Here is a 16,369-nt window from a genome sequence, read left to right on the forward strand (position 1 = left end):
TTCGCACAACTGGGGATTATTGCTCCTAGCCAAGATCTCATCACATCATTAGGATCATATTTTAATTACTTCCTTTTTATGTACAGCATCCGGGCTGCACGTGTGCGTGTGTGTAGATGTCAGTGTGTAAMAGGATGCATAAATAGAGCTGATAAGCCAACACAAAGTAGTTCTGTGTTAGAAGAGGATGAAGAATGTGGGGCTAGACCAACCAGACCAACCATTAAGTTTGGAGCTTTTACTGAAACGAGGATGTACAGCTGAGACAAAAATTGGTTTTCACACTTTATAAATGACTGAGCAGAAAAACTAGCACAGAGGTAGCTAAAGTGTGTGCTGATGATAGTGTTTCATTTATAAATAAAACTAGAGTGCTTTTCATTTGCTCTAGAAATATGGTCSTTGCTGATGGGGCTCAGAAGATTGTTGTTTCCTTATAAGGGAAGAGTCAGAGTGGCTGATATTTATTTTTTATTTAGAACATCATCCCAAAGGACATAACTTTTTTAACATCACAGAGTATCAGAGAGGCRCAGTGTTAATGCTTGAAAAATTCCTTGCCCTTAAAACAGGAGTGAAGAACCTGTCAGCCTGGGTCAGTGGCATGAACTGCGAGTGTCCCGCACGGCAAAGAATGGTATCCTACAGGTGGACAAACAGAAGCCAGTGGAAGGGATGGCAGAGGTGAGCTTGTGGCAGGCTTGTCTTGAATGCAGATATTGGAGTGCAAAGGAGTTGCAYGGTAGACTGCACAGTGTGCCCTCAAAGCTCTTATTAACTTAAAACAACATTGGGGTAACGTTTTCTTAAGCCCAAAGCTGGGAATTTTTGGATAAGGTATTCCCTGTGATGACAAGGATCCCTACAAAGGGAAGGATCTGAAATCCAGCTCTGCCTGCTCCTGATGGATTCATTTTTGATACATCTGGGTCATGTATTTTCCTGATGTTCTTTTCTTGGTACTTGTGCCTGAGCCTCTTGTGCAACGTGTGCACTATGACGGGTGCCATTTGGAGAAGTATGACACTGAAAACAATGTGCCCAATCTCTTTTTACCTCTTTCTTAATATTGTCCTGGAAAAGTAGGCCAGAAGAGAATTGTTCCTTTGTCTTTTTTCTTGCAAAAGTAATTTGCAGACCAAAGCAAGGGCTGGAATACTCAGGCAGTTGATGACTTGTTTTTTTTGTTCTTTGCTCATCAAATGACCCTAGTTGAATTTGTAATAAAGTGAAATTGTGCTTGTACCAAGAAGGATATTAATTCTAAGCATTCAAATGTATTTTTTGTATCCCAAGAACCCGAAGCTAGAACTGCTTTGAAAATATGTTTTAGTCTTTTCTAATGGAGAGTACAGACAGAAAACCAGACTCCAGATCCCATAGGAGGAAAATCCCATAGCAATCTTCTCGGCAAACTGGGAAACTTTAGTTAAAGCTTAGACATTCCTTCCAAAATTTAAATAAATTGATATTCCAGTTGTCTATCAAGAAACAAATCGAGTGAGAAACTGGGGCACTCAAGGCTTCTTTAGATAGATGAGTTAAGATGAACGCTCCCTTTTTTATTGTCCTAAGTGCTGTAGTGCAGTGCTGCAGGAGGAGGGTGGCTGAGAGCTGCCCTGCCAACCATGAAAGCTCAGAAGCTTCTGCAGGACTGGAATCACACTGTTGCTCTGTCTTTAGCTGTTAAATGTCTTTCAGTTTACTCTGCTACCCTGAATATTCCCATCAGGTATCCAGAGCAACTGCTTCTGGTAATTAATGCAAACTCAATGTTTCCCTCATTTGGCCCCATAACTTACACTAAATTATCTGTCAGATGCTGGAAATACTGAATGAGTCTCTGCTGCATGAACTCTGCTCTGATTTCAGCTTTATGAACCTCATTCTGGTTGTAGGTTTATATCAGTGTACTTCAGGTCTTTGCAAATAAAGCTAGATGTGCAGTCAGAAAGCACAATGAGTCAGTTGCCTTTCTTTCTTTCTTCAGTAATGCCATTTTGAGATACTTGAGATTTTTCACCTGTTTCTGACTGGGATAATATAAAGTCAGTTGAGAGTGTTCTGCAATGGCTTATAATACTTTATTCTATGTTTCTTGCAGGGGGCTTTTACGCAGATTAAATGCAGCTCTGAAATATTTATTGGTGGAGTCCCTAATTATGATGATGTGAAGAAGAACTCTGGGATCCTCAGACCCTTCAGTGGGAGCATCCAGAAGGTGTGTGCCCAGAGAAACACACTGGAGGCATCTGTTTCCATYACATCGGGTGCATGCTTTATGTGCAAACCTTCTCTTATTGGACTGGCAATATTCAAAATAATCGAGGATTTCACCTCAGAAGCCCACCACAAAGTGCTTAAATGATTATTTCACAGTGAAAAGTCCCCCTGGTGCACTCTTACCACAATGGAGACACACACCTCAGTGCTTTCCCYTCTTGCAGGGCACACGAATGGAGGAGATGTTTTCCATTGTTGGCAGACATTAGGGATGATGTTCCCAGGTGGTCAGCTGAGCATGGGTGCAGTTCTTTTCTAGAAAATGTAAATTCATAATCAGTTCTAGTAAATAATCAAATGAAAGTTCAAGCAGAACTACCATTGTTCTTTCTAAACATACTTAAAATAACTTGGATAAAGTTCAAAGGTTGGCCCTGAATCCTCACAGTTTTAAAGGAGTTAATTATTGCATCAGATTAATGCAAAGAAATAACAAATAAAACCAAATGTTTAATAGTAATTTTTATTTTAAAAATTCAAAAATGCTACAGTTTATTATGTTAACAATTGCTCCATGACAGAAAAGTAATTGTAGTTCAGTGTAAATGGTTTCTTCACTTGATCTGACATTTTTCACTGTCTTTGTCAGCTGTCCAGCAGAAAACATGAAGTTCAGGAAAATTAGGACAGTGAGTAACAGTGTGGGAACAGATCAGTCACACAGAGATCATTGGGAATTAGACAACTAAACATTTTGGAGTGCAAGACAGAGAGCCTAGGAGCAATTAATGCAGGTTGCAATTACAAGGTGAGGGGTTGTAATGCTAAAGGCACTGATAAGGATTGGGGGATGCTGAGTGTGAGCCATTATTTCTTTGATGTACTTAGTGAGCTGGATTTAATTCTCAGAGGCATGAATCTGATGTCAAGGGAGAGTATTGCCTGCCTTTTGGYGCTGGGGACATTTTGTTGCCAGCTTTACACATAATAGGATTTTGYAGAACTATTCAGAAAGAGAGCTTCAAACATCACCAAGTACTAGAAATATGCAGTGTATAGGAAGATCTGATATCACAATCTATTTTGTTTAGTCAGATAAGGCTGAGAAGTGGCTTTATTGTGGTCTTCTAGTTCCTACATGAGGATGAGATTTCTTTAGATAGGTGGTGCTGGAATTATGCAGAAAAAGACATGATGAGGCTGGAGGCTAAATATAAGTTTAAAATCAGAAACGAAGTCCATGTTTTTATGGGTGGGGCTTGTTAACTTCTGGAATAACGTAGTCAAAAGTTAGAAGGTCAAAACATAATTAAGTCTTTCCTGGTCCATCACATAACAGGACTGGATGTTTCTCTGTTGTTAGAGTTGTGTAGCTCTTGATGCAACCCTTTCTCTRGGCAGGATCTCCTAAGGTACATTGTAAAAAACATTCAGGAACCAGAGCAACTATTACCTTTCTCATTCCTGGCCTTAACATCTATTTGTTTGTTAAAAGGCACTTATTTTGATGTAGCTGAGATCAGATGCTGTGGCTGCATGTAATCTCTCTTGCTGAGATATCAGATGAGATTATACAAATGTTGGTCTGTTTTGGAGAACATATGCTGCTGACATGCTGGACAAAGCCCAACATTTAGCGGTTCTCTTCCATTTATATACAAACTGTTTCGTGAATTCATTACTTGTGGTTTTCATTCATCTTAACTCTAGCTTCTTTCAGGCAAGATGAGAATACTAGAAAGCAAAACAAAACTTGAAAAACAAGCTGTTCTGCTTGGTATTTCTTTTGTCAACACTCATCTCCTGGGGGTTTTCTGATCTCAGAAATGCTTTTCCTCAGCAGTGGTCATCTAATTTTACCATCCTAGCTCACGGTTTTGCTGCAGAGCATTGCACCAGCATTCAGGCACAAGTCTGGTGAATTCCACACAGCTTCACTCTATACAGGGGTTGCCTAAGGCCATTTCACAAGACACAAAAAGGATCAGTCTCCAGTGGATCAGGGTGAGCAACAGTATGAGTTGGAAAACTCCAGTTGCAACTGGAAAGCCCACAAGAATTAGTGTCTGGGCCAAGTTTTGAGAGTGACATTTCCCTGATGTCATTCAGGGRAGTCTTCTAATTAGCAGTAGGATACTCTGAATTTGGAAGTTTTCACAATGTATTTTCCCTTTTTTTTTTTTTTTTTTTTTTTTTTTTTTTAAACACAGATTATCTTGAATGACCGGACAATTGATGTGAAACAGGATTTCTCTTTTGGAATCAACCTTGCAAATGCTGCCCACCCCTGTGTGACTTCACCGTGTGCAAATGGAGGCACCTGCGTTCCCAAGAAAGACAGCTACGAATGTGACTGTCCCCTGGGCTTCGATGGCCAGCACTGCCAGAAAGGTAACAAAGGCTGGATATCAACCCAAGGATCTGGAGCTGATCACAAAAATAAGGAAGATTTAGCACCTGCCACTGCTCTTGTGCACATCCCTTAAATAGAAATGCCGGATGCCAGAGCTCCCGTTGCATCTGTGTGCCTTCCATGTACCTAGGGAAGAATTAGTTGTGTTATTTAGGAATGTGGTAACTGTTATCCCAGCACAGGGTTTAGATCCATAGATAGCAGCCTGGTATCTGGTTGCTCGTGGTGAGCAGCATTGAGCACTAACATTTCACACCCCTCCCTAATCGTGCAGTGCTTCACASAGGGGGAATTCCTGCCAGGGTCCTCCGGCCAGCAGATGTGTAACATCCTAACACGAGCCACGGATAACCCTGGTAATTGTATCCCCCATATGGCTGACTGCAAACGCTGTTCTCATGCACAGAAAGGTCTGCTCATGTTCTAAGCACTGACTGCTCTGATGGTAAYTTCACCATCTGCAGAGATCCTGCCTTGGTGGGGTGAAGGAGACCACCAAGGAGATGATAGACTCATCCGCATGTACTCACTCTCTTTTCCACAGACACACTGTAACAGTTCAAATTTTACACTCAGGAAGGGTGTATGAGATTGCATGAAAAGTGTTTAAAAAGCGTGCATTGGGTTATTCCACTAGATGGAGACGTTTCACTTCTGTCGAGCTTGATCTTGAAAAACTCSCAAGGGAAGGTTTTGTAATGCAACAGTAAACTCGGTTCAAAAGAGCTGGCTGACATTATTGTCTTCACCCACTGCTTCATTTCTCACAGGCATAACTTCAAAGTTAAATGTAGTGGTTTTGGTTAAATTGTGATTAATAGATTGGCCTTTTCTTCAAAACAGACAATATCTTAGAACAAAAGCATTATATTAAAAYATAATGCAAGAAGCCCCTTTGCTTACGTTGTTGTGGTCTGTCTAAGAGCCGAAACAACGTCATTTACCCTGGTTTTTTTGTAGGGAGAGGGGAGAGATTTGGGATTTTGGCTTTCTAGGTGCAGGGTGCTAAATTCCTGACTTCAAGATGGTATATGCAGCTGTACTGACAWGTCTCCAGGGACAGTCAATAGAATGCTTTGGAGCCTGGGTGTGTGACTGCCTGCCCATTTAGTGTGCAATGCTGGGGCCACAGCTCTTCCCCTCTGCTGGGCTCCTGGCCTGTGCCGAGTCCAGGGAGCAGTGTCTGAGCTCAGGGTACAAGCAATGCTGTCACTTGGCTGGCCTGTCCTCCCTGTGGCCACCTCAATGGGTGTCCAGGCTTTCAGAGCCAGTCTGGAACACCTTTTACCTATGATTTAGCCAGATCCTGGTTCCTATGTGAATCCAGCCTTTATTATTTTTGAGTATCCAAAACATGAGTCACCTGGCTTCTGTTCCTTCTACCTGTGGCTCCTGTTCAGGTGCAGCTCAAACTCCCTGCACTTGTGCAGCCCCAGCTGCCACCAAAAATTGAAGCGTTTTCTGATAGATGTACAGATGGGCRTGGAGGTCTCTCCTGAACCTCAGTCTCTGACAGCCTTGGTGAGAACAACCTGAACCAGATTCCTCAGAATAATCCTTACCCGTGTCTCTGTTTGTTTATAGACATGGTTAAGGTGAGATGCTCTCCTGTGTCCACTTCTGTTTCACAGCAGGGCTTTTGGTCAGTGCACTCAGAAGGTGCTGTGAGGTGAAGATGCTGTATCCTTCCTTCTTGGTGGTAGGCTGCTGTAAAAAACCCTAAAAAGCAAAGTGCTCGTGAGGGACTGCCTTTTATGCTTCAAAATTATACACACCACTTAAAAACTCAAATAGTACTAGTATGAGGTATATGAGATATTGAATCATATTGTAATGGATCATTAGCTGAGGATTCAATAGAGTTTCTGCTGGCATTGCTAAGGTTTTATATCTTCTGTCCAAGCTGTGGGGAGTGCTAAAGGTATTTTATACTTTAACTGTAGGATGGAGCAGGACARCAAACTCTTGTTTTCCCTTGGCTAGAGCTAATCCCTGGGTAAAACCTGGGGAGTCACTGGGATTTGAGAAGCAGGACTAGCAGAAGGATTTGGTGCTGGCCCCACCTGTCTGTACCTTTGTGTGTTTTGAGCAGGCAAATATAAATCCTTGGGACAAACCAGTAATAAAAACAGTGATGCCTTCACAGGTGATGGAAATCACTTATGCAAATGGTAGGTGGGGGATTACACATTTGCAGAAAAGTGGGCATGAAATTGGACTAAAGGAGATTTGAATGCTTTTGAATAATAAACTCGGAATGTTCTTGTTTTGTTTTGTGCTGACTCACTGCAGAGTGTGGAAGTTACTGCCTAAACAGTAAGTACTGCAAATTATGTGAAAACTGCTCTGTCATTGTGTGTTTGTCTGGATGCTGGGTTTCYATTAAGCCTGGCAAGTTTCTGTTAATGAGCCAAAATATTTTCTGGGGTTGTATAGTCCTTCCTTAAGCATGGTGCTGTTGATGTTTCAAGCATCCACGCTTGCCAAGCTCAGAACAGCGGCTGTAGAGGTGGTCCCTGTATTTGCAGGGCAGAGGGGCCAGTCCTGGAGGTTTTGTGGTGTGACTTCAGGCTTCTCTGCAATTCAGAGCTTACTCCTGCTCATCAGGAGAGCTTTGGTGCTTGTCTGCTAAATCGTGATGAGCAAAGAATGGGGGTGTTTCGTCCTAGATCTGCTCACTGGCCCAGCTCCCTTCCAGCTGCAAAAATCCTGCCTGCATCGAGTACTGTGAAAATTTGCTTGGTTTTCTGCAGTCAAATTGAGTGAAACAAATGAAAAGTAAGCAGAGGTAAATGCCCACTAAGCTTCACAGAGGAAATCCTAGTTAGTACTCTGGCAAAGAAAGGCAAGGGTTGCTGGACAACACGGGCACCTTTCCCTGCTGAAGGCCAGAGCAGTGGGGCTCTAGTGCAGGATGTGATGGGGGAACAAGGGCTCCTTTCATGCTCTCCTGCCCTCAGAGGCTGCCCAGAGCAGAAAGTGTCAGAGCTGATGAGGAATGTCTGGCCAGTGTAACTCAACTTTTGCAATCTTTCGGCAGCATTGGCAGGCTGCAGGCTGGACATGGCCTGTAGTGGCTTCTTTAGACACATTAGGCAGCTTTCCTGATTTCACTATGGATGAAAACAGTCATTTGTCACTATCTAAAATTCTCAGTCTTGGCACCTAGAGCTAAATTTCATATTGCCGTTGCTGGCTGCCAGACTACACCAATTGTTGCATATCTGTGTCACAGAGCTCTAAAAGCCCAGCCAGACACTGTGTTGCATAAAGAAAGCAAGCATCCTTGCCCTAGAAAGCTTGAAATTTATATAGATGGGATTAGCTCTGGGCTGAAGGGATTATTTCTCAGGAAGAAAATAGGATGAAGGCATCTATTTTAAGTAATTTATACAACTGGCTTGTATTAATGCAGCAGTCAATTATGGGAGATCAGCAACAGACTGTAGGATGTTCACTCAGCAGAAAATCTGTTCAGGCCAGTGCTCATAGCCTGGCAAAGGGCTCTGGATCAGCAATGCTCAGTCATTTATGTCACACAGCTGAGTTATACTGAGTRTACCAGCCCCAGTTCTGTCTGCAGTGTGTGCTGCTGCCCCAACCATACACGGGAGTACCTGGGGCAGTCCCTAAGAAATGCTATGTGGGGGACACAGAAACACTCCCGGAGGCAGGCCTGCAGTGTTTTACATAGCCAGGGGCTCCACAGCCTCTGCCCTGCAGCCTTTAGCACAGTCTCAGTTGCCTCCAATAACCCAGAGTGATCTGGGACACCCTCTAAGTGCCCTCTGGGGACATCCTCCCCCTGCTCTGCACCCCAGAGCAGGCAGCAGCYACTCTGTGCAAAGTCACATACACTGAAAGAGAGCACAGCGAGGTCACGGGCTGGTTGTGCTGTGCCAGCCTCTCTTTGCAGGGTGAGAGGTCCCCAATGTGCTCAGCATATGGTGCTCTGTCAGGAGCTGGGGAGGAGTTTCTTAGCCTATAAACAAAGGGGGTTAATGCATATCTTTGGCAGGAGGGAGCATTGAACAGCATGGAGAATCAAGGAATGTGGAAATGGGGGCAAAGATAAAATTTGCAGTGTTTTCTCAATACTTCATGGTTTTTTTTTGCACTAACATTTGTGGTGGAGGAATACATTAGGCCCACGACAGGAAGGCTGTGAGTACAGGGACTGTCAGCAATTTAAAATCCCTTAACTACTGCCCCTACATTTATGTAGAAACTGGCAGTTCCTTTTTGCAAAGCAGTGTGGGTTCAGCTCATCTGTGCCACTGGCAGGTAGCAGCCACTGCAGGAGTAAATGAACAGAACAGTCTTGTCTCTTTTTTCCCCTTCCACTTCCATTTCAGCTAACTGGCACTCATCTTCTTTTTTTTTTTTTTTTTTTTTTTTTTTTTTTTTTCTCAGCCATTACAGAAGCAATCGAAATCCCACAATTCATTGGTCGCAGTTACCTCACATATGATAATCCAGATATCCTGAAAAGGTAATGTATCTCCTGTAAAACTAAATATTCTGGTTTTCAACTGTTATACTATTAGGAGCTTAATGTGGGAAGATATATTTAATGGTTTAAAGCTGTAYTTATAATATTTTTAGCTGTATTTCTGCCATATTTCTACATTTCAGGAAAAAAAAACCATTTTAAGTGCATATCCTTGTGGCTCAGTTTGTTACATTTGAGCATCTTGCAGCCTGTCAAGAAATAGCACACGTCTGTCTGGCATTGAGAAGGACTTGTTCTTCCCTTAGGGCAAAGAACAGTACAGAGCCTGTGTCTTTAACTACTTTTTTYACTCCGGCTTTAGTCTAACATTAAGATCCTCAAAGTTACCTTTTTTTCACTGCTTTTTACCCTGGAACATTCCCACATTCCAGCAAATTGTGGCTCATTTCAACAAATTCCTTCATCTGCCTATGTTTCAGCCACTGAGTAGAGAAGGGCCCACAGTGTCCTCACCAGCCATTTGGTACCTCTCACCTTTCTGATTTGCCCTTCAGGGCCTTTCTGATTTGCTCTTCTTGTGCTTCTTCCACTGCCTTCAGAGGGCACCACATCTGCTGGGCATTCTCAAAATCTGCTTGTTGGACTGGATTTCACACTAGGCTTGAGGAGAAAAAGGATTTTATCTTGTTTGTTTGGAATAACCTATTAGCTATTGAATTTGGGATTCTAGAGAGACGAGTTCAATTCCCCTGCTCTGAAATGATGGAAATGGGGATGTGAACCAGAATCCTTCACACATCAGCAGGTAGGTGAGTTGCAGAACACTAACCCACCAGACCAGTGGAGAAGAAATGCTGCATCATCTTTTATGCTTTTTTGAAAGAAGACTGTCACAATTTGACTGTTATTTCCTTCTTCTGCATTAAACAGGGTCTCAGGAACAAGAACAAACGTATTCATGAGGTTTAAAACCACGATGAAGGAAGGTCTTTTGATGTGGAGGGGAAACAGTCCCATGCGACCTAACAGCGATTTCATCTCCCTGGGCCTTCAGGASGGAGCGTTAATATTCAGGTGAACTTTCTCTCCCTTATCTGTGCCTCACACGGGGCTCAAAGGGGTTCCTACAACACACCCAGTGCCCTTGTTCCCTGGCACAGTGTGAGATGCTCCCGTCCTCAAAGTTCTGTTCAATGATGSGTTCATTTGCTGTCTGAGAAAGGATGTAAGTTGATGAGGTAATGTGCTGCCAGATTTGTATMATTCCTCCCCCTTGCCAGTTTTTAAAACTTGGGGGGTTTATTATGAATTTCTGGAAGTGACCTTATGAGGGGATGAATACTGTAGGTAAGCCCCCCCACATGCCTCTGGAAGGCATCTCACYTCAGCAGAGCAGGGTGGGGCTGGCAGAGGGAGCACGGATCGAGGATGAGCTCTGGTGGTGTCAGTGCTCACTGTGGGCTCACTCATTGCTAGAGAAGGTCATATGGGAGAGGGGCTTCCACCATCTCAAACCCCAAATATCCAGCCCTGTGACACACACACACAGCTGCCACCACACCCTGTTAGTGCCACCACCCACAGAATCGCTCTGCTGAGAGGAGACACTGCTGTCAAAATGGTGAAATTGGGGAGTTTTGAGAAATGTTTGGTTCTTGCTCCAGAACCTCTCTTTCTTTTGCAGACACTAGGCAGACCCTGTGAAAGTTTTTGCCTGGTGCTTTTTTCGGACTCCTGTGTTTTGAAAGTCATGTCTTTCCTCATGGTGCTCCTTTAGGTTGTGTAAGACAAATACTGAAACAGCAAACAGCAAACTACAGATGCCATCATTGTTGCATATTGTAGTGAGACAGTGTGGATTAAGTGGCAGAGATTTTATTATTTAAGCTAATTTTTTACTTTACTTAACTGGCTGTTCTTTGCTACCATGGATGTATAGACAAGATGCTCATTTCTATTTAAATTAATTTCTTTTAAGCATTTATCAGTGATTAACTTAGCAAAAACCCTTAGTTTTATAAACAAGGAACTGGCTCTGCAGAAGGAGCTCATTTTTTTAAATGTCTTTGGGAGAGATTGTCTTYCCAAGATTCACGATAGTAAGCGGCCATTCTCTTCTGTCTGTTTCCAAAGCACAATGCATTTTTTATTTGGGCTGTTGCTCTTCCCTAGAAATGAAAATACTCAAAGRCTTTAGACCAATTTAGTTGAATTTTACTGAAATATTTGTACCTTCCAAATGTATTTAGGAAGRTGAGAAATCAAGTTTCCAAAATAAAACTCTCATAGGTGATCACTGCTTACTGGTGGGAAGCAACAAAGAAGATGGTGAAAGGACAAATGCAGAAAAAAAGTGTCTTTCAGAAAGGTTGATCCTCATGCTAGATTTTCACCTTTTGAGAGATGAGGTCAAGAGAATATCAGGGCTGTGAATTGATCAGAAGAATTTTCTGGCAGCCCAAGTTTAGATGTCTGTGTTCTGATCCAATTTGAAATCCAAAACATGCCTTTTCTTTTCCATTTTCTGTGGCCTTATTTTCTGTACAATGTACTTGCTGAGGTAAATCCTTCCTGTTGCTCCCTGCTTCTGTAGAAGGTTATTTCACTGTTGTAGAGGGATTCATTAGGGATGGTAATCAAAAGTCTAGCACTTTGATGCAATCCTGAGCACCCAAATCCTCTTGATTTTTTTGATCTAGACTGGTATCTGCATCCTGGGTAAAAGGTGGTGCTTGCGTGAGATTCAAACCCCTGGGGAAGAAAATTTAGGACAACCAGTTTGCTCTGGGAGGCTTACAAGTTACTGTGCTGTTCCCAAGAATCCTACCYTGGCCATGAGCTCATTCCATGTTCAGATTATTTTGAAGGGATAATGATGCTGGCTTTAATCTCTCCTGCTTGGGACAGGCTGAAGTCCATCAGCAGCTGGCTCTGGCTGSTTCATCCTGAGCTCCCAACAGCCCACCATGCTGTAGCATCTACTTCCCCTTTGTTAAGGTTGGCCCAAGCTCCAGGGATCCTAAAATTAAGATGCCTGAAGTGTAAACATGATGGGGACTTTATATGTGCTGAGCAATTTTAGTCAAAGCAAACACAAATAATCAGAGTGGCAGCTGAAACASGGATTCATGATTACCTCTACATTTATTTATTGGACTTCATCTTTTCTAACATCACAGGTCTCAAACTTCCCTGTAATTCAGATGATTTGTAGATCTGTAATACGTCATATGTTTATTTGCTCTTGTGAAAATTTATTTATTAACCATGTTTGCAACTTTTCACTGCTGTCTCCCATTAGGCCAAAAGTCTGTAGATCACTGACCTTTACAATCCCCTGCTTTGGGRACAAATGGCCATGCAGAGGCTCTTTCCTTGCTGCCGTGGGAAGGTGGTGATGGTACCCACTCTGACTCGGACAGGAGGCAGTTTTCCTGCCTCCTTGAGACTGACTTTGCAAAATAAGGGCACTGCTGCTGGAACTCCAACGGACTGCTGGTTGCCCCAAAATCCGAGCCAAAAGGGAGTAAGGATGACTGAGCAACTTGGCAGGCAACCTGTCCTTTCAGGAGAGGCAGTAACATTTCAATTTTCTTAATTGCAGCTACAATTTGGGCAGTGGCATCGCGTCCATCACGGTGAACGGCTCCTTCAGCGAYGGCCGGTGGCACAGAGTCAAGGCTGTGCGGTAAGAGGACAGGATTCACCTGGGAGGCYCCCAAGAGCCAGGAAAGATGCTGGTTGGCATGTTTGGGTGCTGCTGGGGTGTGAATCACCAAGCCTCCATGCTCACACGTCGCTTAGCAGTGGGACTGTTTGCGACTTGGATGTTTCAGGACGACGTACATAAAGATTGCTGTATTTGAGGTGACAGTGCCAACTCGGCACAGCTCCAGGCAGGCTGCCAAAGTCGTGCAGGGCTATTCTGGGGCTGTGACAGACATTCTATTAAACCCATACCATTTGGGTTAAGAGTATTTTTCTTTAATGTCTGCATTTTGAAATTCCCTAGTGAGCATTTTGCGGGCTGGCACAAGCACTGGAGCACAGACAGTGTAAACCTACTTTTTCTATTTGGAGGAGGTGCAGACATCTTGCAGTGTATATATAACTCATATTTGTGACTCATTACCTCATGGGAGGCAACTGTGCCCAGCAGGGCAAGCACACATCCTTCTCTTCATGAGAGGTTGATTCCCTGGAAATCTCAGTCTGACATTCGTACACTTTGTTACCAAATTCAGTGAAAATAGGAACCCATCTAGTAGCTTTTCTGATAATACTGTTATTGACTCTAAGTAACATAGCTCTAGTAAGAAACAAAACTGCCCAGAAGTGTGTTTTACCTTAGCTTGCCTGTTTTTTTTTTTCCTCCTATTGATGCTTCTGCTATTTACTTTTAATATTACATTTGATTTTTAGCAACAGGTCAGAATGTGTCCACCTTCCCTTCTCCCCTAGCTGTCCAATTTGCTTCTTTTCCAGCACTTTCTGCTCTGTAAATGTGTCCCACACACTGCAGGTCTTTGACATCTTAATCCCTATAACAGAAACCCTAAAACCTGAAAAATCTGGATTGCCATAGCACAATGTATCTGTGGGGCTTCCCAGTCCCAAGCCTTCATCTTGAGCCCTGACAAACTCTGAGCTGCCCTGGTCCCCTGGTGAGTGAAGGATGCCACTGCTCCTCCTTCTGTCTGACTAAGGTGGATGCACAGAGTGGTTTGCTTTTCATTTCAGGGATGGACAGTCTGGCAAAGTGACCGTGGATGATTATGGTGCCAGGACCGGTAAATCCCCTGGGAAGATGAGGCAGTTAAATATCAATGGAGATCTCTATGTAGGTGAGTGCTAATTATCCACGTTCAGGATGCAGATGCAAGGTCAGCTGCAAGGCAGGGCTTTCCAGCTCTGCCCCACTCCTCGTGGAGGTGTCACACAGCAGCCTCTAGTCCTCCACAGCCTGATTTTTGTGAGGAGGCCTCTCTGAGTGGGATGGGGGAGTTGGTGTGAGAAGGGACCAGCACCATGGTATGCCCTATGGCACTCCTGTCAGAGAAACAGCAAGAGGCAGCTGCAAACCCCACACCTTAGCACGARCCTAAGCACAAGCTTATTCAGCTCTTATTGATGCGACAATTCCTGCATTGAGTAATTAACATCCCAGTTCATTACCTCCTGCTTATCCCCTCTGTACTTTGAAATGCTTAAAACCTTTATTTAAAACAACACAGAGGAACCTGTAAATGAAAGCTCCCTTCTGAGGGGTGCTCAGAGGGCTGCTGGCATTACTGGGTGAGCAGCCTGACAAGCAGGAGCAGACAGCCCCGGTGGGGCAGGGTTTGTGACAGCTGCCGTTCCCGCAGGTGGCATGAAGGAGATCGCCCTGCACACGAACCGGCAGTACCTGCGGGGGYTGGTGGGCTGCATCTCCCACCTCACGCTCTCCACTGACTACCACATCTCGCTGGTGGAGGATGCCGCCAACGGGAAGAACATCAACACGTGTGGGACCAAGTGACAAGAGAGGAATCCCGGCGCCGAGGACCCGTCGTGTGCTTGTGTGTGTGGCTGAGCGTGAGCGTCCTCCGCAGCCGGACCATGTTTGCCATCAGGGAAGGTGACAAAGCCAAAGGGAAACACAGAAAAAAAGAAAAGAACATTTTTCCCTCTCATTCCCTTCCTTTCCTCTCCTTTCCTGACCAAATGAAACCAAGTATTTTGTGTATGAACCGTGCCCTCTACCCCTTAAGTGTTTAGTGAACGCTAAAGGTTGTGCATCAGTGCAAACAGCAAAGTGTGATGTAACGAGTAGCTCAATGACTGTGTTGTGGTCCTTAGCTTATTTTTTGTAGTATCAGAGAAAGCAGTCTTGAAACACCTGCAGTCACCCCACCCTGCAGTGGTACAGCGCCTGTGCTGTTCAACAAATACACCATCAGGCCGTGTGTTTCTGCATTCACATGCAAGTCCTGAACAAGCAGTTCTCCTTACCAAGCTCTGATTCAGCTAAATTATGTCTCATCCTGTGTAACAGGATAATAGTTACAATGACTAGTTTCAAAATACTGTTGTTTGTTGACGAGGAGAGTTCTTACAAGTCTACTTTTTTATTACAAGCAACAAAAACATTGAACCGATTTTGTAGAAGTAATTTTATACTTGTCTATTTTTTATAGCAGCAGCAGACCTGCTTACATGGCATCACTTTTAACATCTACATGTACTATACAATTAGCTCTTTGCACACTTTCCTAAAAATAGAAAAATGACCTGTGGCTTAATGTCTGTATTATACAGTTTTAATGGGGATATTTGTGAGTTATGACCAGTTTTACATCTGACTCTTTTTGTTCTGTAAATTTTGACAGTTTAAAATTGTACATTATGAAGCTTTCCTGTCTTAAACAGATTAAAAGATTAGGGAAAAAAAGAGCAAAYGCTTCCTACTGTGGTGTTATAAATCTCATAAATATTAGAAACTTTTTTTTTTTTTTTCAGAGAAATGAGAAAAGGTATTGCGAGAGACCTTGGTAGGACACAGTCCTCTTAAAATGTTATGTTTTCTAGGCACTGGAACAGCACTTATGCAACCTTGATTGCCAAAGTGTAATTTAAGCAGGCAAACAGAGTGCTGTTGAGAAAGTGGTCCAGAATTTCATAATTTGGAGATTTTTCTTCCTTAATTCTTTGTTCAAAGTGAATGAGTGAGCCTTTGTGGGGGGCAAAGAGAATTGAACTGGCACCCCACAGCCTGCCACGTGCCYGTGGAGGGGGAAGCACAAACCTCAGGGGCTCATTTGAATGCCCGTGAACTGAAAGGACCAGATGTAGTGAAACCAATCGGGGWCAGGAGGTTTCTGCTGCGTTTTTACTGTGCTCAGAGTGCTCCTGGCTCCCTTAGAGCTCAAACACATTCCCTAGGTTCATCCCACCTACAGCAAATCTAGATAATGCCACAGGCAAATACCTGCCAAGAACACCTCTGCTCCTGTCCTGCAGGCTGAAGGGACACCCTGATCTCGTAGGTGAAAGATACTGTGCTCCTTGTAGATGTGGTACCAGTGGTCAAAAACAAATGCAAGAGCTTATTATAAACAGAAAGTAACAGAAAAATACATGGTGGTGTCGTCAGGAAATGTGCACCTGTGCTCTGCCCCCTGTTCAAATGACACTTCAGAAAAAAAAAGCTGTAAAAGATATGGGCAGCTTGCAGAAGAGCTGGAGACATTCATGGTTCTCCTCCCAGGAGAAACAAARTTTTGTTTGTCTTGGGGAGT

General features: G+C 43.5%; 1 protein-coding gene across 1 annotated transcript in view; it reads left to right on the top strand.

Annotated features, from left to right (window-relative positions):
• The window catches only part of EGFLAM (EGF like, fibronectin type III and laminin G domains), an 82,691-nt gene extending 67,161 nt beyond the window's left edge, over positions 1-15,530 (top strand). Inside the window, exons 16-23 of the mRNA XM_057364692.1 lie at positions 573-684; positions 2,105-2,221; positions 4,434-4,614; positions 9,050-9,128; positions 10,020-10,163; positions 12,694-12,777; positions 13,830-13,933; positions 14,456-15,530. Coding sequence (XP_057220675.1) covers positions 573-684; positions 2,105-2,221; positions 4,434-4,614; positions 9,050-9,128; positions 10,020-10,163; positions 12,694-12,777; positions 13,830-13,933; positions 14,456-14,610 — 976 coding nt within the window. The 3' untranslated portion in view covers positions 14,611-15,530. The remainder of the gene's footprint in view (positions 1-572; positions 685-2,104; positions 2,222-4,433; positions 4,615-9,049; positions 9,129-10,019; positions 10,164-12,693; positions 12,778-13,829; positions 13,934-14,455) is intronic.
• The last annotated feature ends 839 nt before the right edge of the window (positions 15,531-16,369 follow it).

The sequence above is a fragment of the Malurus melanocephalus genome, unplaced genomic scaffold (assembly GCF_030028575.1).
Source record: "Malurus melanocephalus ecotype Western Australia unplaced genomic scaffold, MMel_1.1 scaffold_41, whole genome shotgun sequence".
NCBI lineage: Eukaryota > Metazoa > Chordata > Aves > Passeriformes > Maluridae > Malurus > Malurus melanocephalus.